This window comes from Pogona vitticeps, chromosome 3 (genome assembly GCF_051106095.1).
Source record: "Pogona vitticeps strain Pit_001003342236 chromosome 3, PviZW2.1, whole genome shotgun sequence".
NCBI classification, from domain to species: Eukaryota; Metazoa; Chordata; class Lepidosauria; order Squamata; family Agamidae; genus Pogona; species Pogona vitticeps.
In genome coordinates this window covers 1502833-1527265 of record NC_135785.1, presented here as the reverse complement: position 1 = coordinate 1527265, position 24433 = coordinate 1502833, and the positions used below count along the sequence as shown (strand labels likewise).

The window sequence follows — 24433 nt, the reverse complement described above, 5'->3', positions numbered from 1 at the left end:
GCACTTAGAAAGTACCTTTTGGAGGCACCTTATTGCTTTATCCCCGGTGGGGGGGGGACACAACTCTTTCAGCTGTCCAGCATCAGTGGGGGCAAGGAAACAGCTGTCTAGTGGGGCCACTGGGCTATCAGAGGCTCTCAACCTCCTCTGATCCCCAATGATCTCAAATGCCAGTGATCTGTTTATGGGAGGGGTCCATGGAGGGGAGCAGGCAGAGGGACCTTTGGATCAGGCAAGGCCCCCAGAGTCCTAACCTCTGACTCTATCCAGTACAGCCTACTGGGTATCTACACAAGAAACTACTTCTGTTTTGCTCTCAACCTGTTCTAGTTTCCATTAGAATGACGCCCCCCCTTGTGTTCTTGAATTCTTGGGTTTCCCCCTGCTCCAAGGGTTATAAATACCTCCCGTTTTCTGCTTTTCTCTCTCCCCCCCCCACTTTTGCTAACCCTCCAGCATTCACCGTAACCACATCCTCCACTAAGCTGATGGGTGCATGGTGGGGAGAGTGGTTTCTTTGCTCCCTCGTCTTCCTTTGGTGGTGATTGATCCATCCCCCCTGCTTTTCACTGGTCTTTAAAGATATTTGTTAACCTGAAAGGGGGGGGCGGAAGTGGTGAGGAGACACAGGCATATTATTTTTTTAAAAGCGCTTCACCGACGGACTTCCAGGTGCTTTCCAGATGTACATCTGGAAGTTCTATCAGCCCACGTCTCATGATTGAATCTGCAAGTTGCAAAGGTGGCTGAAAACAGACAAAGATGGGTTTTCTTTCGGACCTTTCTAAGGAGAGAGAAGAAATACTAAGGGGTAAAAATATTTTAAAAGAAATAAAATAATTAATTTACTGTAGGATCAGATTAGTAAAACAGCTATCTCAGCCGCCCAGAGTGGTCGACCAGACCAGATGGGCGGGATATAAATCAAATAAATAAATAAATAAATAAATAAATAAATAAATAAATAAACCGAGTTTAGTTTCACAGGTTAATCACTCATATTTGGGAGAACTTCTTAAGTTGTTTCATTTAACTAAAACAATTACATTAGATAGCATACATATTCCTGTATTTGCTTAAACACCAACGTGTTCGTTGTTTGTACATAGATTTGCAGAACAACCATGGAATTACAGTCTTTTCTTGAACTTTGTTCATTTTATCCCATTTTTATGCATTTTATCTCAGCTTGGATAACTTTGGTTAAGTTTACCAAAAATATTGTCTGAATCTACAGCTTCATGCCACATAACTAAGTTCTATTTCATGCTGAATTACTTTGAAACTATAATGTAGCGTGTCATAAATAGAAAACTCTCTTTAGATAGTTTTTTCCTCCAAAAGCATGTCATTAAATGTGGGTGATCACGGAAGAAAGGAAGGCTAATTGCCTTAGAACAAAGGAGTCAACAACCGATGTCCCTGCCAGCGGAGCCTACCGGTAACACCCTGAGAGCTCTTTTTTATTGACTTAGCATGAGTTACATAGTATCTTGTTAGAATTCAGATAGGATACTAATTTCGTTTTCGTTTAGTCATTTAGTCGTGTCCGACTCTTCGTGACCCCACGGAGCAGAGCACGCCAGGCCCTCCTGTCTTCCACTGCTTCTTGTAATTGTGTCAAATTCATGTTGGTTGCTTCGCAGACACTGTCCAGCCATCTCATCCTCGGTCGTCCCCTTCTCCTCTTGCCTTCACACTTTCCTAACATCAAGTTTTTTTCCAAGGACTCTTTTCTTCTCATGAGATGGCCAAAGTACTGGAGCCTCAGGGTCAGCTTCAGGATCTGTCCTTCCAAGGATACTAATTACCAAGTTGCAACTAGGATTGACTGAAATGACTCTTTGATCTTATGCTCTTCCTCTAGAAAGGGCAGAATAAAGGGTTACCCCGCCTGCTGGCAGCAGCCGCTTCCTGCCAGGAGTGTATGCCCGTCACTGGAACAGAATGCAGCTGCAATCGTTAAGCAGAAGTTTCCCACAATTAAAATAAATTTGATTTAAATTTAAAAAATCCAATTTAAATGTAAAAACTCTCATTTTAATTTTTTTAAAATTTTTATTTTATAAACAAATCAATTTTCATCCACCCTGATTTCAGTGGAGCCGCCATAAGTGAACTGGGAGCCACCTCCCAGTGTGCAAAGCATGTCCTTTACCATCTGTGCATGCCCCAGTGCTGGGATATGGTGCCATCTTTATCGAGAGCAGTATTCTCCCACTTAGGGCCCCTAGATGTGGGTGGATCGGAGCTTCCAGAATCCCATTGATCCAGACATTGACCATGCCGCCAGTGGGCGTTGGAGATTCGTAGTCCAGTGACCTCTGGACTGGGGAGCTACGGTTGGGAACTGCCCCCCTTGAGAAAGCAAAGGGAAGGACTATATATCCTGGTGGCGTCATGTTCCCCAGGGGTGGTGGTGATGGGAGTGATGGCAAAGGCAGCATTAGATGTGGAGGATGGCATGCGAGAGCTATGACAGAAAGGGCTGGGTGGAAGAGATGGGGCAGGGAGGGAGTGAAGGCACAAGGCTGCATAGTCAAATACCATGGGATTTGCTCCAGTTTATTTAAAGGATGAATTTGAATTACTTTATAGTGATTACATGATGCACTGAATTACTTTATCGTGATCACATGATGCACCGAATCCATCTGGCCCTTTTTTGTTCTTGACATGGAGAGTTTTTTTCTCCTCTGCTGGTGGGAGCTTCTGTAGTCAAGCCAGAATGATTTGAACGGCCTTTCCCATGTGTGATCAGTTCTTTCATTGTGCCAAATTGCCTGTGGACAGTGTTGTGATGATGTAAGCCGTTGGGGGTGTGATGTTCAAGGACCACAGAAACGCTCTGTCCCTAGAGTGCCTCGACATTTTTTTTAACAAACAAGGTGAGCGTTGAATCATTGCATCAATATACTAGTTTAGCGCTAGATCACCTTTGCAGATTTTTTTTAAGTGAAGCATTCAAAGATTGGCTCACATCTGAACCACCTCCTCCCTGATTCTCACATCAAGAGACACCAAGTCTCCAGCACAGTCCGGGCACTGTAGTTAGCCTGTCTCCAGGAGGTATGGTGGATAGATCATCTCGCGGCCCCTGCTAAGCCCCTCAGGTGGTTCACCTTATAGACCTAGATTCAAGGTCTTGCGCTGGTAACTTGCCTTCCCCAGCCCCTCCCTCGCTGGTGGTCCCTTTGGGGATTCGGTCTTGCCTGTGCCTCTGACCCCTTGTTTAACCTCCTGATCTTCCCGGCGAAGATGCAAGGCTGCTGCTCAGGGTCAATGATCCAAAGTCAGAGGAGGCTCATCTCACCTTTGACCCCGTGACCACTGACCCCAGAGGACCCAGGCCAAGGACCCAGGAATGGGTGCCCAAATGTTTGTGAGGGGCTGGAAGAATAGGAACCTGGGCCTTTTCTGTGGTTGCCCCCCATTTGTAGAAGGAACTTCCGTCGGGAATTCTCCTGGCCCCTTCCATGGTAACATTCGAGAAGTCTTTGAAAGCTTTTCTGTTCAGGCTGGCTTTTCAATCCATTCCATCTAATAACCGCTGGTTTTGCGTACTTAACCCTTGTCAACCGTTGCCTGTTTTTAATATTTTCTGTTTATTAATTTTGAATTTTATTCGATGGTCAGTTTAAGTCTAGTGTAGTTGATTTCTGAGTTTTTGTTCTGTTCATTATTTTATTTTTATGATCTCCTATCCATTTGTCGCCTTGTGTTTTATGATCCTTCCTTGCGTTTGGTTCTCTGTGGTACCCTTCCCAGTGTGGCCCCAGGCCTGATGGCGTGATATAAAAGTGTAACAAACAAACAAACAAACAAACAAACAAACAAACAAACAAACAAACAAATGTGGATACCGATAAGCTGTAAATCTAACCTTAGCAAAGCCGGAGCGCTTTGTGGGTGTGGTTGGTCAAGTTGGTCCAGCCACCGTCTGGATCAGGAACCGAAGAGGTGTGGGAGGAAAGAGGTCCTAAGTTGGCGCCAGCTGCCGTGCAGGATGGCGCGTCCCATGTTCCCTGGCTGTTAGCAGGCTCCCGATTTTCCAACCCTTCGTGTCGTTCTTCATCCAGCTTGAAAGTGCCTCCGAGAGGTGCTGTTTTAGCCCTTTTGCAATAGGGGAAAAAAACCCCAAATCATATACCTTGTGTTTATATCCGGGAGGCACTTTGTTTTCTCTTGAGACTGATGCTTGTTCGTAAGTAATCGGAGTGGAGGGGGGACCATGATGGGTGGGTGGATTCCTGTGATGGATGCCTGTCCCACCTGGTATAGCCTCCTTCCTGCCACGAAATTCATACGGGGGTTGAGTAAAACCCTGTTCTGTGGCACCAGGTGGCACGATTCTTCTCCTGCCATTTATAGGTCTTTCTGGGTATCTGCTCTGCGGTTGTTGATCTGTTAACACCATCAGAATTCTTGTCCATTCTGGGAATTTGGTACGGTATTTTGCACCATTTCTATTTTTTTTTTATTATCCCCACCCTTGGGAATGTACAGAAAAATTGATGCGGTAAAACGGCCCAAGGTTATTAGAGGAGAAGGTAAACTCTGTGAGTAAACAATAAACAGTCGCAGGTTTTTGGCTCTGTAATGTCACGGTCATGCACAGATATCAGTCATGATCATCATCATCATCATAGGCAAAAATCTTGTCCGTGGCTCTTAAACAGGGGGACTTGAAGACGTTTATCCCAATAGCGGCTCGTGTTCTCATTTTAGCAAGCTTCTCTCTGGTTCTGCCTCCTGGCAGTGTTCGCAGGCCTAGCTCTAAAATGCAGCCGATCCCGTGGGCTTTTGTGGAGTTCGTTCATTTCATTTCGGAAGTCAAGCGTCTTTCTCTTCCCCTCTGTTTGTGGACAAAAGGGTGCCTGCTTTTCAAGGGAATGGGGTGCATTTCAGAAGAGAGAAAAGGAAGCCACCTTTTCCTTGTTTGCAGTTTTAAGACCTGTGGCTTGTTTTGCCCCTTCCAAGATAAGCAGATTTCCAGGAGAAAGAAGCACACCAGCCCTAGCATGAGAGGCTGGCATGGACTGCTCCCCCTGCACAGAGCACTGGAAAGGTCCACGGGTTTTGTGCTTCATTCAGCGCTTTGCTGGACCGGGCGTGTTGTTTTTCACCCCAAACGATGCTGCTTTGGCATGTGGTTTCCTTGAAGTGCATCTGCTACAGCAACACACTCTGGAGGGGTCTCTCAGAAGTGGGAAGGCATCCGCTTCCTGTAGCGGGAAGCCTCAAAGCCACCCAAGCTGATGACTGCGGACGTGGGCTAGATCCAGAATTTCCCTACCTCTCTCTCTGTTCAGAACCAGCAAATAAACATCTGTGCAAGGTGCATAACCGATGGTATCTCGAGATTTGCTGCCTTAAAGCAGCCATTCCTGGACCGTTCCCCTTTGGCTTCTCTACAGACTCCTTTGGGCATTTGGCTTAGGAAACGTCGTGGGATGCCTTCCCTCTAGAAGGACCTCACAGACCTGGGGAAGTGGTCACGGGTGGGTGGGTGGGGGGTGGCGCGCGAGAGTGGTTGGACAACAGCTGTGCAGTCCCAGGAGTTGGGGTCCAAAAAAGCAGAGTAACTTTTCAAGCTCTTGCGAGAGGCAGGCTGCTTTGCAACCAGAGTCTTCCTTGGACACGAAATCAGCCTCCTTGGTGACCAGGGAGCATTCTGCTGCTTTGAGTATCTCCCTTCAGAGGGTTGCCAGCCTGTCTGCCCCCTTTCCCCCCCCCCCAGCCTCCGAGCTCCAGCCTCTTTCGTAGGGGTGGAAAGGAGCATTTCTGTCCCTCTGTGCAAGTTCGCTTCTAGTGGATGAGCTGCCCGTTGGATCTTTCTCTCCTCTTTAAAAGCTCCCCCCTTTCTGGAAGTTGCACCGGATCGTGGCTTCTCTGATTCTGGCAACTTTGAAACGATGACGCTGTGCCACACTCAGGGCCGCTTGATTCAGAGGGCCCACGTGATGTTAATGGTGGTGATGATGTCCTTCTGCTTGCCGGGCCTTTGTAGTCTTGCGTGTGCTAAGGTCATGGGATGGGACCGTGTTGCGTGACCTCCCGCCCTTTGAGCAAGGGCGGCGCGCACAGCCTTTTCTCCCACCGCCCACGTCATTGAGGCCCCTGGCCCAGCAGAGTGGACAGTGGCAGGCACAGCATGGAGAGGCGGTTTTAGGGGTGAAGATGGCAGAGAGAGAGAGAGGCTCTTAGAGGGTTAAAATGGCACAAGGGAAGCTGTTTGGAGGCACCGAGGGCGCTGGCACAATGTGCAGTGGTGCCTCGCTTAACGATTGCACCGCATTATGACGAATCCGCTTTACGATGATCTTTTTGCGATCGCAATTGCGATCGCAAAACAATGGTCTAAATGGGGGAATTATGCTTAGTGACGATCGGTTCCCTGCTTCAGGAACCAATTTTCACTTTACGACGATCAAAAACAGCTAATCGTTGGGTGTTCAAAATGGCCACTGGCTGCTTAAAATTGCTCCCTGCTGTGCTTAGGGACGGATCCCTCGCTATACAGGCAGCGAAAATGGCCGCCGTATGGAGGATCTTCACTGGACAGTGAGTTTTTACCCCACTGGAACGCGTTGAACGGGTTTCAATGCATTTCAATGGGGTTTTTAATTTTGCTTTACGATGTTTTCACTTAATGGCGATTTTCCTGGATCGGATTATCATCGTTAAGCGAGGTACCACTGTACAAGGTTTATGCATTTTCTGCTCATTGGCACGATACACCGAGCTTATGCCTTAAAATGGTGTGTTTGTAAAATTCTTCTTCTCAGAAGACCTCCTCCTCCTCCTTTCACTTACATTGCTCATGTTGTGTGACCTTTTTAGGTAGAAGGTACGGGAGAGGGACAGAGGAGGAAGAGGGGCCTCACTATTAACAATTTTTTTTTTTGCCCAGGGCCCTTCAGAGCCTTGTAATCGACCCTGGCTACACCCAAACCCAGCCTCTTGTTCTCCAAACCAGGTCCCTCAGCACCCAGCTTCTTTTTCCCTTCCTCCACCACTGCTCCCAGTCCTTTTACCTTGAATGCTCACCAGAAACAGCCTCTACTTTTCCTTTCTCATTGTGTGACTTGAAAACATTGAGAGCATATCCCTTTTAGATGCTTTATTATTGCTGGGTCTTTGTTTGTTTGCTTTAGTACTGCTTTGCCTCCTAGAATTGCTGCGCTCGCCCACCTTACTCGGGGGGGCGGGGGAGGAATTTAAAACCTACTTTTCCTGAATTGCACGGCAGAATTTAAAGTGCAGCTCAATTAAAATTTTAATAATAATAATAATAATAGGAAGAGAATGGACTGTATTGTATGATGTATCCCAAAGGCCTGGAGCAGAGAACAATTAAATGCTCCTGTAATAATCCATTTAGTTATCCCATTAAAAGAGAAACTGATTAAGTCCATAATCTATAATAATCACAGGCCTGCAAAGCCATTCCTGGCTGATGGGCGTTTATTGGTCTTTTGAGAGATCCTCGTAGCTAGATTTCTCTAGTTGCCTAGAGTGGTCAAAATGACCAGATAGGCGGGGTAATAAATAAATAAATAAATAGATAGATAGATAGATAGATAGATAGATAGATAGATAGATAGATAGATAGATAGATAGACAGATAAATAAATAAATAAATAAATAAATAAATAAATAAATAAATAAATAAATGTTTTCTTTCCCTCTCCTACTGGAGGAGGCCAGCTGTTGTGACTCTGGATGGGGACCGCATAATTTGATGATACACCTCCCTTGACCATGTATGTACTTTGCGGTCCATATTCCCTACATTAACACACAGGATTCCTCTGCTTCTTTCACCTTTATATTTATAACTCTCTTTTTCTCTCCATCTTGAGTTTTAAGTGAACCCCCCAAGCTCCAGAATCCCACCGCCACCCTTCTCTCTCCCCTCTCATCTTTGCCCAGGCCTGGTGTCTGTTTTCTGTCTCCTGAGGAATTTTTACAACAGAGCCTCAGAACAACAGAAGCCATCAGTTACTGCATGCAACTGTAGCGTACATCCAAGAGTCAATCAGTATATAGTATGAAACTGATCTTTCATTCAGCATTTCATTCTGTTTCCATATGTCTGAGGAGGTGGACGTGTCCACGAAAGCTCACAATAAAATACAATAGTTAGCCTTTTCAGATGCCCCATGTTTTTGTTTTCTTGCTTTGTTTTGCGTGGTATATTTACGATCAGAAATGACGCATGTCTGCTAAAGGACCGTACCAGCAGCCGAGAAAGGCAAAGCAAACACTTGCTGATTGGGATGAAAGCTTGTACAAATAGAGCCGGTACAATCGGGACCCGCTGCAAGACTTAACAGTGGAGTTGGGTGAACTTTGGCCAGGTGGCACCCATTTAGAGTCCCGTCCAGAGTTTCAGGGGCCCCAGCCTACAGCTGCCTCTGCACGCCTCTGCAGGAACATGGTTTGGCTCAAGTATTGGGTGGCACGAACGCCACTCTGGTGCGTTCCTTGGAAAAGTCAGGAAGGCGACTTCCCTCTTCTGGTTGAACGCCTATTGGTGCTTTGCAGGGTTTAAAAATCTCTAGCGGCTGATGCTTCAGCAGGATCAAAAGGGCAGGGTTACATCTCCTCCTCCTCCTCCCCCCGGCTTGTCAAGCCTTCCTTGTCTTGTCCTCCTGCGGGGTGGACAACGCATGCAAGGACCTTCCCCTGGGTGGTAAGAACGAGAGGAAATATCTGGGGTTCTCTGTACGATTGGGAAGAATGATGTCTCCTACAAAACCCAGAGCCCCTTTTTGTACAAATCTGCTATTCGTGTCATTGTGTGATTTGTCTTGAACTGGGGCAGTTCGTGCCTTCAGCATCTAAAGCACCGGATGGGTTGCTTGTGTCTTTCTTCATGTCTTCCTTGGCTTGCTGTGTCGGTGTGACTTGTTTCTCAAAAGGAGCAAGACATTTAGGACACATTACAGACAGCGAGGCAGAGCGGGGGGCGGGGGAACGCCTAACCTCCTCCTGCGTCCTTGCGGGTGACGACTCCCCCAGAGTTTGTCACCTCATCTTCTGTGGAGATGATGAGAGCCAAGCAGCGTCCCATTCTTGCGTCCTTGTTGGACTTCTCTTCTGCCATTCCATCAAAGCTTTAGCCTTGGAAACTCTCGAGTTCCTTGTCGAGACCCCCCCCCCTGAAGTGGGAGGTGGGTGGGCGGGTGAGAACCCGAGCAGAAACATAAGGTGCTCTGGTCTTTAGGGCAGGCTCCCGTCCTCGTCTTCGCGCTGCTCCACAGCAAAGAGCTGCCTTCTGACAGGGGTAACATTTCAGCGCTGGCAGGCTGTGCCCTCGCCCTCTTAAAAGGGACCCCCTTTCTGTCCTGGACATTGAAAGACAGACAGACAGACAGACAGACAGACAGACAGACAGACAGACAGACAGACAGACAGACAGACTGGGGGAGAGCCTCTTTTTTCTACTGCCTTGGTCCCAAGAGGAACTTGTGGGCCGTGACGGGAGAACCCCAGTTTCCTTGCCTGTTTTTACATTGCCTCTTCTTCCTCGTCTTGATAAATGTCTTTTTTTTTTTTTTTTTTTTTTTTTTTTTTTTTTTTTTTTTTTGCCTCTCACAGTGTGTCGAGATTTTGCCGTCCTGGAGGATCACACGCTTGCTCACAGCCTGCAAGAACAGGAAAGTAAGTCTTATCAGACAGATGGAACTAGATTCTGTTCCCTGCCCATATTGTTTCCATTAGGTATCCTTCTTTAGATTTCAAATACAACTGTGCATATCATTTGCATAATCATTGTGAGGTGTGTGTTCAGTGTTATGCCCTCATATGTTGTGCACTTTTGTATCTTGTATGCCTTTTGCTCCAGGCCAGTTTGACTTGATTTTGGGTAAGGCAGAGACCCATCATTCCCCCGAGGGTGGAAAATCTAATTCGATCATCAGTGTGACTTCCAAAATATCAGCATATTCCAAGCCCATCATTTATTTATGGAAGTGTTTATCTCCAGCTTCTGCTGTGCAGATAATTCAAAACCACTTACAAGCTTACTGCAACTCAATCGAAACAGTACATGTGATAAGGAAGGCCATTTAAAAAAGACTGAAATGGTATCGTATGTTATAACAGGTTAAAGAAACGTTAAAACATGGGCTGAAATTTTCTGCAGATCAGAAAAGGAATTAAAAGTGTGGCTGCTTGAAAGAGGGAACCCACCGGCCTGTCTTAACGCCCGGAAGACTTGGGGAACAAAGAAAGCACCCAGACCGAATGCAGGGAAGCATTCTGTGGATGCTGAATCCAGAACCCAGCACCACGCTCGGCTTTCTAACAACCAGCAGAGATGGGAGGAAATGAGTCTGGAGAACAAGCCTCCTCCATGCTGGGTTAGCGTAGTAGGGAGCACTGTTGGAGCAGCTGGTCGCTTTCTGCTCAGAGGTCCAGTGTGTCGTGTGGGTGGATGGGTGCCAGCTCCCCGCGCGCACACCCCTGGCTCAGAAATGGATGACTCGACTGCTGCGATCTGCCTGTTTTGTTGTACTTTGATTTGGATGGCCTTACAGTACCATCTGGGCAGGAAATCGCTGGCCACCCTCATTCATGCGTCAGCAGTCTCAAGGATTGACTGCTGCAACGCTCTGTCCGTGGGGCTGCCTTTGAAACTGGCATGGAAGTTGCAGCCGATGCAAAATGTGGATGCCAGGGCATTTCTAGATTTGATCATATCTTCCTGACCCCGGCAAGCACCCTGCCTGCTTCCGTGCCAGATTCAAGCTGCTGGTGTTAACATATAAAGCCCTTCCTCGTTTGGGACCTTGGTATTTGTTGGAGCATCTCTCTCACTGTCTTAGGATCTACCACCTGGGTCACCCGATCATCTCAGGCTGCGTTGTTGCAAGTGGTCACCAAAGAGAGGCCTGGAAAACATCTGCGGCGAGGAACGGAGCCTTCTCAGTGGGATGGATGGATGGATGGATGGATGGATGGATGGATGGATGGATGGATGGATGGATGGATGGATGGATGGATGGATGGATGGATGGATGGATGGACTGAGGATGGACGGATGGATTGAGAGATTGGATGGATGGATGGATGGACAGACGGACGGACGGACGGACAGACGGACTGAGAGGATGGACTGAGAGGATGGATGGATGGAAGGATGGATGGATGGATGGATGGATGGACGGACTGAGAGGATGGATAGACGGACTGAGAGGATGGATGGATGGACTGAGAGGATGGATGGATGGATGGATGGATGGATGGATGGATGGATGGATGGATGGATGGATGGATGGATGGATGGATGGATGGATGGATGGATGGACTGAGAGAATGGATGGATGGATGGATATCTGCAGATGTTTTCCCTGGAGTGTGGCAGCTGCAAAATAACTGGAATCTTGGGTATCCGTGACCTTTGACCACCCTCATACCCAATGACCCAGGTTGAGAAGATCGGTGGCCTTAAAGCGCTGACCTTGTGGGTTCCTCTTGCGACCACCCCTCTGCAGTTGCTCCCACCCCACCCCAGGAGCCTAGGTCTTCATGGCGTTGTCTTCCTTTCCCCTTGCAGTTGAGCACCATCTGGCCACCAACGTCCAGCGCAACCGCCTCGTCCAGCATGACTTGCAGATGGCCAAGCAGCTGCAGGAGGAGGAGGATCGCAAGGCGCGAGCCCGCAACCAGAAGCAACACAAAGATCTGTGAGTGGGCCGGGTGCTGCTGCTGGGTCCCAGCTCAAGGGGCCCCTCCCCGGAGGCATCCTGTCCAGCCAGGGGTGGGGAGGAGGAGTCTTGCCCGTTGACCTGGAGAGCCACCTGCTGCTGGCCAGTGTTGCCTCTTGTAATTGTCATGGGATTCGTAGTCTGGCGAGGGGCTGAGAATTCTCCTCTGGACAGCTCATATCTGTTCCCCTGGGCTACGGCAGGAAATTCTTCTAAGTAGTGCGTGCGCGCGCACACACACACACACATATCAATGGTGTGTCGCTGTTTCAATTCGGTTCCTCAAGTCTTTAGGCCACTGTGTTAGATGGAAGCGGCAGTCCAGCTGGGGGAAAGTTGGGCTACAGAGACCATTTGATTTGTGCCATGTCTAGTCACACTGGCCACGTGGCCATGGAAACTATCTTCAAACAAACGCTGGCTCTACGACTTGGAAACGGGGGTGAGCACCGTGCCCTAGAGTCAGACAAATTGGACTGGACAAATTGTCACAGGAACCTTAAACTTTACCTTTACCTGTGTATGGAATGGACTTTCTGTCTGCTTCTAAACCCGGTGAAGAGCTGCAAATGAGTTTTGCTGCTGTCAGTGAGCACTTTCTACTCTGCACCATCTGATTATTATTGCAGTTTCAAAACTAAGTTTCATAATGTGGCTTCAGAGAAACCAGTTTAGATAGAATGTCTGTATAATTTTTAGCATCCCTTTAAAGCAATAACAAAAATGTTGTGTCATTTGTTAGCATTCAGAGTTTACTTGAATTGAAGTTTTTACCTTGGTGTAATTTTTGGTGCAATCGCAAAGCAGATGTTGCTGCAGTTAATGTTGAAAGAAGCTGATATTAAATCTCTTCAACAGATGTTGTTGCAGTTGAGACTTATGTCATTGTAGAGTGGAACTTTTTAATTAAGACTTGCATTAATGCAAGACAACCTGTTCATTTTTTAACTTGTGCTTATATTTGAATGGTAGTCAGGGAATGTCAGGGAAATGAAAAATAAAATTTCAGTAGCAACCCTGCGTGTCTGGGGCATGCCCAGCGTTGTCATCTGAACTGAGAATCTGGGTGTTCTGCTCCCAAACAAACCAGGATTATAAAACTGGGTTTGTTCTTGGTTTATAAACGCTGGCCTGTTTGGGGGCCCCTTGTTCACGTGATACAAGACTCCCTCCCTCCTTCCCTCTCCCAGTTTCTGTAGCTCCTCTTAGGGAGGAGCTGCTTGTGACCAAGTTAGTTTTGTCAAGGGATAAATGCTGGATTGTCCAGGGTCCAGCCTCTTTATAGTAAACCACAGTTCCCTGGATTTTCAGTTGCTCTCCTGGGTAGTGGTGGCCAGATTAATGGTTGCTTTGTTAAATGACCATTTCTGCCACGTTTGGGTCATTGGCACCTCTAAGCGTCCATCCGGGATGCTTCCTTTTCAGGGTGGATTGAGTGGCCGTGTTGGGGTTCTCAAGCTCTGGGCTCAACATCTGGCTTTCCCAGGGTCTGGTCCCTCTTTCCGGGGTTTCCCTTAAAGTCCCTGGTTTGTGTGATGATAGCTCTGAGTTCACTTCCCTGGTTCTGAAGGGAGCAGGGCCGAGAAGGGTCCTGGCTTGGCTTTTTTTGGGGTGGGGTGGGGAATGTGCTGTACTACGTTTTTTGAAGGGCCTCATGGGGGGGCGATGTCCAAATTGGAAAGAAGATCAAACTTTGGAGGGGTGACCGGCTGCCTGAGCCCTTCGGGCCATTTTCCCTTGCACCTTTTCTCTGCTAACTTCTCCCTCCTCTCCCCCCCCTTTTCAGCGAGCGGCAGGACTGCGAGATCGCTCAGGAAATTCAAGTCAAGCTGGTCATTGAAGCAGAACAGCGGCGCCGGCAGGAAGAGGACGATGAGGTAAACCTGAAGGTTGTGGGCAGAGAGGAATGTGTTTCATCTTGTGCCAGTTTTTTTGTTTTTTAAAGTCCCAGGGTGGGATTTTGACCTGTAACTCTGCAAATTTAAAAACAAAAACCACACACACACAATTGCTGGACCCTTGCCTTGAAGGACGAGGGGCCGATGGAGCCGCCCACGGCCCGAGACCGAGCCTTTTCCCACGCGGTGGAGTTTGCAACCCAGGCCTCTTGGGCTGGTGCCTCCCTTGACGGAGGAGCGCCTGGGCGTTTGGGGAAGAATCCGTCCCTGTGGGAAAAGACTTCAGAGGCTCTCGGGAAAGTTGATCCGTGACCTCTTTCTTCCTCTTCTGACCCCCTCCTCCCTTTAGGACATTGCTCGGATCCTGCAACAGAAGGAGCTCCAAGGGGAAAAGAGGAGGAAAAAACCTCCGCCGGAAGCAGGGCGGCCCAGCCCATACGAAGAAGAAGGCTACTCGTTGGAGAGCAGAGGTGAGCCGAGGCGAGAGGGAAGCAGCCGGGGCCGTGGGTTCTGGCTTGACTTTGCGGTCCATACCTCTCACCCGGAAAGTCTTGGCTAAGAGACAGGCAGGGATAGGCCCGTGTCGTCACCGCGGCTCTGGGGTCTGGTTTGGCTTTCCTCAGCTCTCTCGCTACTTCTTGAACCCGAGGGAGCTTGAGAAACAGTTCGTAGAAGGGACTTAGGAGAAGAAAGCCCTCTTAGAAAGAGGCAAAGCTAGTGCTTCTGCCCCTGGGTTGTAGGGCTCCTTTGGAATGCACACACATCACACTTCCTTCCTTCCTTCGTTTTGAGCGTCTGGTGTGTGGGGCTCTTGAGTGCTTTTGCGGGCAAAATGCAGGCCTTGATCGTGATCTCTTCAAGTGGCAATCAATGGGGGTGAAATGAGGCGGGGGCTCCCATCTCTGGCGCTGATTCCACGCTTTCCTCACCGTGGTGAGCATTCCTCTTTTCTGGCCTGGAAAAACAGCCCGAGGGTCTCGATGGTGGCGGCGGCGGCACCGTGGCAGGAAGGACACCATTGCTGGAGGAGAACGGGCGCACGAGACAGGCGTGCCACCACCCTGGCCGGGGCGGGCTGTCGTGCTCTTCGGTCCCTCCATCGCCTTTGTCCAAGATGGCTGAACCCTGCGGGAAAGTTGGGCTGCTTTCTGGATCTTCTGTTCTTCTCTGAAAAAGGGCTTCTGCGACCGACAGAGCCACAGCCCCAAGGATGACTGCTGGGATGGCATCTGGACATTGGCCTTCTTTCGCTGCTGCGGGTGGTGGTCCTGGTTTCTCCGGGTGGAATCTGCCTCCTCATCTCTGCATGCTCTCTCTCTCTCTCCTTCTTCCGGTTCTGCCTGTTGGGGCTCTCCTTGGGATCTTGGGGCTCTTTGCTTTCTCCGAGGCTCTTCCCCACCCTCTCAAATGGCAGGTGGAAGGAAACGTCCCCCATGTCCTCCCAACATGTCTCAGCAGCTCTGCATTGAATCAGCTAATGATTCCACCAAACGTTTCTCCTGCACTAACAAGCTTGGCTGAACGGGCTGGATCCACGTTGTCACTTGCTTTCAGGCAACGCCCAGCCTTCGCCCATGGTGTGGTTGTGTGTGCCCAGTCCTCGTGTGTTTCCAGTTCTGTTCCCGGCCTCTCTCCCTTCCTTCCTTCCTTGCCATGTTTCCCCCTCGCCTGCCTAGCTGCCTTCCTTGACCTGCTCCCGTTTTCTGCATCCCTCCAGTTGTGCCGCATGCCGCTCCAGAAGCCTGTGCCTGCCATTAATGTGTGTGTCACTAACCCGCCTCCCTTCTTTATTTCCTCCCTCCTGTGCTCAGACCGTCAGCCTGGTAGCCCCACCGGGCAGCCGTCAGAGCCTTCTCGGTCTGGGAGTGCCGACAGGCCACCCCGGCAGACAAGGGATGACCCGAGGGGGCCCCCTTTGGTTTCAGAGGGGCTTGAGCTGGAGGTTTTGGGGAGCTCCTCCGATGTGAAGAAGGCCAGGGGTGGCCGGAGACATCCCCGAGAGGCGCAGCGGGAGAAGAAGGCCGGCAGCCATGAGAAACTTTGGAAGGATGCCGAGGATGGGCTCCTGGAGGGAGGCGGCAGCAGAACCAGAGCGAGCAGGGAGGGAAAGGTGCCCAGTGCCAGCGCGGAGAGGCTGCGGGAGACCTCGCCTCCAAGACGGGAGGCCGGCCACGGCAGCCGCGAGCGGCAAGAAAGGAGGCCACGCAGCCGCGAGAGGCCCCCCAGGGCTTCCCCTCTTGTGGACTGGGAGGTCGAAGGGGCCGGCCTGGCCCACGACAGGCATCGCAAGCATCGAGAAGGGCAGTCGCCTGGTTCGGAAAAGTCTCTGAAGCCGACCGATGGAAACATTGAGGACCAGGAGGAGAAGCGGTCCAGGAGGCGGCCCAGCCGCTCCCCGCGTCCTGACGGGCCACGGACCCCACCCCACCAGGACAGGCCGTCCTCCAGGTCTTCTTCCCACGACCGCCGGCGACGTGGCCCTGACACGCCACCCCAGCGAGGCCCTAGGAGGCCGGGAGAAAGAGAAAGGGAGAGGGGACGGGACGGGACGCCCGCCTCGCACTACGGGGAGAGCTCGGAGCTGGACGCCAGACGACGCCGGCACCCAGGTAACAGGGAGGTGGTGTAGGATCTCTGGAGAGGTGTGAAGGGAAGGCCCCCTCGCCGTTTCTGTTCCTCCGAGATCCCTGGCGCTCCCTTTTTTCGAGTTTTGTCCAAAGGGTTCCTCCTCAGGGGCTCTTGTTAAGGTGGAAAAAAAGAGAAGGTTCAGCTCCATTTGAAGGAGGACGTCGGGGGCCAGAGAAATGGTCTTAGCCAGGAAGAGATTAAAACATGCAGACTTGTGGGTGCTTTTTATGGAGTGTCTGTGTCTAATTTTGGCTCGGTACTTTCCGTTGAGAATATATTCCGTGTGCCTTGGAAAACAATCAAGTTGCAGCCGAGAACTTTTGTCCTTGTTTTGAAATGTTTGGGGCTTTGGCAAAGAGGCGTTTCATTTGCTGCCCCCCAAGCAGAAACGAGGTCTCTCTCAGCATGGAAGCAAAAGAGCGTTGCAGCAAACACAGGGAGACCTCTCCGCTCGCTTTCTTTCCCCTACAGAGAAATTGAACGCCTTACTGGCTGCGGTAGAAAAATCCAGATCCCTAAAACGCCAGCAGACTGCAGACGGCTGTTGAATAGTATGCATGTAGGAAAATCATGGCCAAGAGGATTAAATAAACCCCATGGTGGCCAAAATCCTGTTTCGTTAACTGGCATCTTGGAATCCGTGTAAATCTTGGCAATGAATTGCCACAAGTTAAGAAGTTAAATGAAGTGCTTTTAAATAGTTACACAAGGTTTATTTTGATATGGTTGTTTCATAGGGTAATTCCTATTATTGTTATTATTTAGTTTTAGCATGGTAGTCTATGGTGTTTTTAAGCTCCCAGAGATGGGAGATAAGAGATGAATGAGAGATTGAATGGATTGCTTTTTAGGAAAACCTGAAACAAGCAATGTGCTTCCTTGAAAGAAAGGAAGGTGGAGGATTTTGAACGTGAGGGGTGGCTTTAGAGGTCGATTAGACACTTCCAGGTTCCAAAGGTGCAAACTCTTGTCGGTTTGCTTTCAAAATGGTTCCCGAGGCTACAAGTACAGCTGACCGGTGGGCTGATGCGTCTGCAGTTCAGTGGCTTTCTGCCTCTGAAAACAAAAGGGGCCGAGCCTTTGGGGCGTTTCTAAGGACTGGCCCAATGGGCAAGGGCACCCTCCAGTTTTCAGCCTCGCTGGGCGGGGCTCCACCTCTCTCTCTTGCATGGCTTCGCCCCTGTGTGGGTGTGCAGCTCTGCCCCCCACCCGCCATGCCCGCTGGGTTCCATTGCAACTGGAACCTAATGTAATCGTTGCGTGGAGGAAGAAAGCTGTGCGAAGGTAAGTGGAGTGTGTGTGTAAGCATGAGGGGAGCTCTTTCCTTGCCCAATGTTGCGTCCAGAGTCTGCTGGCTGGTATCCTATTGAGTAGCTCTCACCTGTGGAATGGGGCGATGCTGGTGATATCCGTGGTTGCAGGAGGTGACCCAGAGGTTCCTTTTAAAATTATTATTATGGGATGTCCCTGCCTCATGTTCAGAGATATGAAGCCACAGACGAGCATACATGCCCCAAAGGACCTCTAATGATCAGCAGCCTCCCACGGCCGGTGGCATCACTCCCATTGCAAAGGTGGAACTTTGCAAAAGGATACTGGCCTCTCGTTCTTTCTCTGCAAGTGACTTCATAGATGCATACATATGAAAAGGGGGTGGTGTTCACTTTGGGGGCCTCAGGAGGGTCACCTGAGGACCCCTTTCAGGAAAACAAAAGGTGAAACTACAAGGGTCTCTCTAGCTGTTTATCCTTCCTTTTTTTCTTAACTTTCCTTCCTTCCTTCCTTTCTTAACTCTTATTCCTTCTTTCTGTACCTTCCTTCCTTCTGTTTCTTCCTCCCTCCCTCCCTTCCTATCTTACAAATTGTTCCTCTTCCTTCCTTCCTTCCTTCCTCATTTTGTTTGTTTGTTTGTTTGTCTGTCTGTCTGTCTCTCTTTCTTTCTTTCTTTCTTTCTTTCTCTCTCTCTTTCTGTCTTTCTTTCTTTTTCTTTCTTTCTTTCTTTCTTTCTTTCTTTCTTTCTTTCTTTCTTTCTTTCTTTCTTTCTTTCTTTCTTTCTTTCTTTCTTTCTTTCTTTCTTTCTTTCTTTCTTTCTTTCTTTCTTTCTTTCTTTCTTTCTTTCTTTCTTTGCCTTCCTGTCTTCCTGCTTGCCTTCCTTCCTTGCTTCCAAGTAGCTGAAACGAGAGGGCAGCCCACCTTCTCCCGACTCTCTAACCCCAGGGACATTTGGGGCTTTTCCTGTGTTCCTCCAGTTTATCCGAGATCCCATCCCCTCCTTTTTCACTGCCTCGCCGGTTTTGTTTTGTCTGGGCTGACGCTCAGGCTTGAAATAGCCAAAGTATCTCTAAAAGCCGGCAGTGCTCATATCCTCTCTTTCCTTCCTGTGGCCGCTAATCATAGCTGGCTCCCCCATGGCCACCCGGTCCTTGCCAAGCATGCGTGGGAGTTGCAGAGAGGTTCCACGGATGGGCTCTTTTGGCAGGGAGCAAACTCATAAAGTCCTTTCCTGGGAACGGGAGCACAGGCATGCGCTCCTTATGCGCACCAGATGCTGCTCCTTTCCACTCCCGCGGCGGCATCTCTGGCCCGTTTTGTCCGCCAGGGAACGGCTGGCCTGGGTCATGGCTCTCGTCTCTTTTTGATGCCCTCTCCGACTCAACCCTGCCGGGTCAAAGATGTGAAAACTTCCTCCTTTCGCCCTCGCCTGCCAGGACAAGGGGCTGTGAGGTGGCAAAGGGACAAGGGAAGGAGAACCGCAGATTTGGTGTGAATTAAGCCAAAGCGAGCAAATGACGCTTGAATGCCATTCAAGCAAATTGTGGGAAACGGCAGCCTCACCTGTTGTGTTGCGTTCAGGTCTGAAGGTGAAAAGCAACGGAGGAGTTTGTGTGTGTGTGTGGGGGGGGCTTTATGAGCCATTAGCCAATCCGTTTTGTGTTCACGCGAAGTGCATGCACACATGCATGCGTGGGCACACTGGGTTCTCCAAAAGACAGGGCGCTCGTTTCTGAGCATAGACACTTTCTGCAAGACATGGAGACATCAGTGAAGGGGGGGGGGAAATAACCCTTCTTGTCTCGCTCTTGGCTGGAAGGTGGGGTTCGGTGGAGTCGAGGTAACCTAAAAGAGTAAGAATGGGGAGCTGAGTGGGTTTCCTTTATGTCACAGCATAGGAAACACATGCCTTTGGGTCTCCTCGGCTGGGCCGGCTTATCCCGAGGGCTAGGCTGCCCAGATGCATAGGAAGACTTCGGCACCCCCTCTGTCTCTTGCTCTGAAGGGCCAAAAGCTGTTTCTCATCTTGGCGTTTAGGTGGGGTCTTCCTCCACCAGACTCAGCCGGGGCTAGCCGGGCTGCTGTTCAGCTGGTGAGGCTGCAGGAGAGCTTTCTGGGGAGGGGGTCAAGCCAAGGGCACGGTCTGAACGTGGCCAAAGCACTGGGAGAGGATCGCTTGGAGCCGAGTGTCCAGCTAGCTTCTCCGGAAGGGGAGAACACTGTGATCTCTTCCTTCTTCACCTGCGGGTTCTCCTTAGCCCGTTGAGGGTTCAAGGCTGCGTGGCAGCGGGGAGGAGGGGGCGCAGTCCAGAAGCAGCAGCTCATCCACAATAGAAACACCAAGTCTGCTTTTTTGCCCAGGTGTGTGTGTGTGCGCGCGCGCGCGCACACACACACACACATTTGACATTCTCTGGTGGCAGTTTGCGCTTGCTGTGACTTAGGTGAGCGAGGAGCAGGGGAGGTCCAGAATGGCTCCTGCCAGACCTTTGCAGGTGGGATCCATGGCGGATCATGTTGGCACGAGATGTCAGGACCCACTTACAGACGTGGGGAGGGAGGGAGTGGCTTCCAATTGTTGCCCCGAAAACCACCCTGCGTAGATTGGCTTTGTGTCCCGACAGTTTAGAATCTCTCCCTCGGGGTGACCCATTTTCTTTTTCTGAGTGGATTTCGGGAAGGCTGTGGTTCAGCTCATGTCTCTTGTTTGTGATTCACCGTGTAGGGTCGCTGTTCTTGTGTCTCTAGAAAAGGACGATGACAACGTAAGAAGGCAAATGTACTGCGTTGTTTCGCATAGTACAAAACAGGTTGTGCCTGCTGAGCCCTCTCACACAAGACCAGAATCCGGGGACCTCCGCTCCAGAGGAGTGTTGGGAGAGGGAGGACAGACCAAACCAAACATATCTTGACCCGGCGTGTGGTTAGTCTGTGGAACTCCTTGTCACAGGACGTGGGGGTGGCCTCTGGCATCTAGAGACCTTGAAAAGGGGGTGAGACAGGCTCCTGGAGGAAAGGTCCCCTTGCAGGTGACAAGCCATGATGGGGAAGTATCATCTCCAGGCTGAGAAGGAAGGGAAGGGTTGTCAAGAGACAAGTCTCCAGTGGTCCCGTGGGCTCCCAGAGGCATCATCTGGTGGGGCCCCTGTGAGATACAGGGAGATGGACTAAGAGGGGCCCTTGGCCTTATCAGCACAGGGCTCCTCTTACTTTCTCATGTTCTTAATCGCCCCAGAGGGAGACCACAGCTGCAATCCAAGGATATCTGCAAGCGAGATCTGAAGGCCTTAGGAATAGACCTCAACAGATGGGAAAACCTGACATCTGAGCGTTCAGCCTGGAGGCAGGCAGTGCATCACAGCCTCTCCTAATTTGAAGAGACCCTTGTCCAGCAGGCCGAGGCAAAGAGGCAGTCCTGAAACCAGCCAAATCAGGGAGCTGGACAGGGGACAGATTGTATTTGTCTTCAGTGTGGAAGGGATTGTCTTACTCTCGAATTGGCCTTCTCAGCCACAGTAGACACTGTTCTAAGTCCTCCATACAGAGAACGTTAACCATAGTCTCTCGAGACCAAAGGATGCCTAATGTATGTAATGTAAAAGCGAGAAGAGCAGGATATATCTTGTGGGGTTTTGTGTTTTCTTTGGAGACTATGCAAGCTGAGAGCAGATATACCAATACGTCTTCTCCCTTTGCTCTGAGATTATCATCATTAGACATTGTGGTCCTTCTCTAGTGTGACTTGATTCAGAGGTGTTAATGATGCTGCCGGGCCACCTTGGTTCTCTCCCTTTGAAGAGGGTGTCTCTGAGGAGAACAGTTTCTGCAGTTGCAGGAAGGTGCCCCTGGCCACCAAGTCCACCTGGGCCTCCAGAGTTAGACTGGGGTCCAGGAGCACCCCCAGACTGCGGACCCTGTCCCTTAGGGGGAGTGTAACCCCATTCAGGGCAGGGAGATGGCCCTGTAAGCTGTCCGACGAACCCCCACTAACAGGACTTCTGTCTTGTCTGGATTAAGCTTCAATTTATTAACCCTCACCCAGTCCGTTATCAGGTCCAGACATGAGTTCAGCTTAGAGACTGCCTCACCTGGATTGGTGGGGAAAGAGAGGTAGAGCTGAGTGTCGTCAGCATATTGCTGACTCCTCAGCCCAAAACCTCTTGATGAACTCCCCCAACGGTTTCATGTAGAGGTTGAACAGCATGGGGGACAGTATTGAGCCCTGAGGAACCCCATGGCATAAACGCCATGGGGCCGAGCCGTTGTCCCCCAGCACGGTCAGCCAGGAAGGAGCGGAACCACCCGTGTTCCTGAATGCCTCCAGTGTTGGAGCACTCACCAGCCCCCGAGGTCACTGGTTCCACTGTCCAGATATAAACTTGCAACCCTCTGTTCAATACCCAGTGAAGCTGATTAATTCACGGAGGGTTTGTTGAAAGCTTCCACCAGTGGCAAAGTGGAAGGTCCTACACCTCGCACAGAGAAAGCCCCTCTGGGACTTTTTATGGTTCAGGGCTCTCGGCATTTTGGCTGAGACCTTGGCAAAGTGCGGTCGGCTGGGTAGAGAGGGCCATGATGCGTCTTGACATGCTCAAAGTGTCGGGCTTCCGGGCTCTGGCCAGCAACCCTTGACACCCAGCGGTTCTCAAAAGCGAGACGAGTAGTGAGCAGAGTTAACAGGTCAATTTCGTTGTCATCTCTGGCATGACCTTGACGTGGACCTTGGCTTGGCCGCCCTTCAGCCTCTGCTTAGGAGGAAACATCTGAACTTACCTTTTGCAGGAACCAAACCTCGAGGGACAAAAGAAGCTACTTACTCCAAACCCCGTGGGGTCCCTCCCCAGGACCAGGAGTCGTACGATGCCGAGATCGCCCGGAAGCTGCAAGAGGAGGAGCTGCTGGTGAGCAGGAGGTTTCCCAGAGAGAGAGAGAGAGAGAGAGAGAGAGGGTCCAGGGGGTGGGGGGTGAGGGAGCCGTGAAATAATTTCCCCAGCTCCCAGTCCAGGACTTGTCCTGTTCAGAGTCCAGCTTCCAGGGGTGGAACTCTCTCTTTTGTGACTGGGCCTTTGGGAAGTCTACAGTTACTTCGTAGAATTGTCGAAGGCACTCCGGAGGTCCTCCAGTCTGACCTCCTCACAGCACAGGAGATCCATAACGGAAGCGCCCCTGACCTCTGTTTAAAAAGTTCCTGGCAGAAAAAAGAGGTCTTGGTTGTAGGTAGCAAGGGCTTCTTCATGGATAGTTGGCGTCTACATCCTTGTAACCTGGATCCGTTGGTTCAGATTCTGCTGAAAACCGGCTTGCTTTGTGCTGAAACTGGTTTATTTCTTAAATGGGAAGAGACATTCATTAACTTAAAACACGACCGCGAAGGGCTGCAGGGCCCCTCCCTCGTTTCCCCCATTGGTCAGGTACTCCAAGGTGTGCAGCCTATCCGGTGTGCCTAAACCGATCACGAGAAGTCCCGCCTCTGTCTAGATCTCCCACTCCCCTCTTTACCTAGACCCCAGGCTCTTCTTTCTTTGGCCTATATTTCTTTTCCCTCACCTCCCTGCGGTCGTTCTAACTGACCCATTAAGCTAGGACTATTCACTTGAATCTTTTTGTCAGTACAATAGGGCACCTCCCTGATTGGTACTTCCTTATTTTAGTTTCTCAGACATCCCCTGAAATTCCTTATGGCAACTAAACAATTAACAAAATACATATACTAATTGGTTACGAGACTTAATCATCTTGTCCTCACAGGATTTTGCAAAAGCAGCACCGATTCCTCCTTTTCCTCTCACAAATGTCTGATGAACCTCGCAGCCCAGGCCTCCCGGTTCATGACCCACGGGGGGGGTGTGTGTGCTCTTCTGTGCCTTCCTACATAGTAGGATGTGTGTGTTTGTGTGTGTGTGCGCACACGTGTGCATTGGGAATTATAATCCGGCACACCCAGAGCAGCCTCCCCTGGAAGAGCTGTCCCTGGACGGGAGTCCCAGAGAACTCCACACACACACGAAGAGCGGAATTCTCCTGCAAAGCCACCCCTAACCCTCCACCTTCTTCTGACCCAAACAAGGCCGCCCAACTTCCTGCTGCTTTTCACGGCTTCTCCTTCTTTTCCCTTTAGGCCAGCCAGGTGGATAAGAGGGCGGCGCAGGTGGCTCAGGATGAGGTAGGTGGGCTCATGTGTCCGTGCACGCATGCATAGCGCTCCCTCTTGTATAGGCCATGTCAGCTGAGGGGCACTCCACCTCTGGATGCTTCTTCTGCTCACGTCCTGTTTGCTGTCCAGCCTCATGGAGCCTTGCACGCATCTTTTTTGCCTCTAGCTGTCCTCCCCTCTCCTGGTTCCGCCGCTCTTGCCCTGCCGTGTCCTCTCTGGCTGGCTGGAAAGCCTATCATCCGGCGGCCTGTTTCCCCAAAGGCCAAGCCCCAGCGTTCAGCCTGGGGCCTCTTGCCAGGGTCACAGGAAGTGCTGGGGTGCCTCATTTAGTTTGCAAGATAAAATAAAATAAAATGCAATTCTTGTAAACTACTACCAGAGTAGTGGCTGTTCCTAGATGGGTGGTATATATACATATACGTGTGCAGTTTATAAATATAAATACTATCTGAAAACTTCAGGAGACGTCGGGTGAGGTGGTTCCTTTGCAGGAAAGAAGAGTGTCCGAACGACTTTTCGGGATTTTCTGTGGCAGATGCTTCTGTAGACAGGAGTCCACGAGACTCTTCGTTCTTGCCTCAATATGTGGCTGCGTTTTGGAGGATGGTGAAGGAACTTTGCAGACCATCCTCTGCTTCGATGTTCTCAAAGAGAGACCCTCTTGGCTTGCTTGTTTGGGGGCATTAGTGCCCAAATCCCCCAGCCCCCAATCGGGTGCCCCACTGCGATGCTTTCTGAGGCAGGTGCAGAAAGCGGGTTCTAAG

The 24433-nt window shown here is 50.2% G+C and overlaps 1 protein-coding gene and 1 long non-coding RNA gene across 2 annotated transcripts in view; one reads left to right on the top strand and one right to left on the bottom strand.

Moving 5' to 3' along the window:
- LOC144587954 (uncharacterized) overlaps positions 1–24433 on the bottom strand; it is a 494427-nt gene that overhangs the window by 409508 nt on the left and 60486 nt on the right. The window lies entirely within an intron of this gene.
- The window catches only part of CCDC50 (coiled-coil domain containing 50), a 52087-nt gene that overhangs the window by 11584 nt on the left and 16070 nt on the right, over positions 1–24433 (top strand). The window contains exons 2-8 of the mRNA XM_072996384.2: positions 9607–9669; positions 11567–11696; positions 13504–13594; positions 13965–14085; positions 15427–16224; positions 22298–22416; positions 23634–23678. Coding sequence (XP_072852485.2) covers positions 9607–9669; positions 11567–11696; positions 13504–13594; positions 13965–14085; positions 15427–16224; positions 22298–22416; positions 23634–23678 — 1367 coding nt within the window. The remainder of the gene's footprint in view (positions 1–9606; positions 9670–11566; positions 11697–13503; positions 13595–13964; positions 14086–15426; positions 16225–22297; positions 22417–23633; positions 23679–24433) is intronic.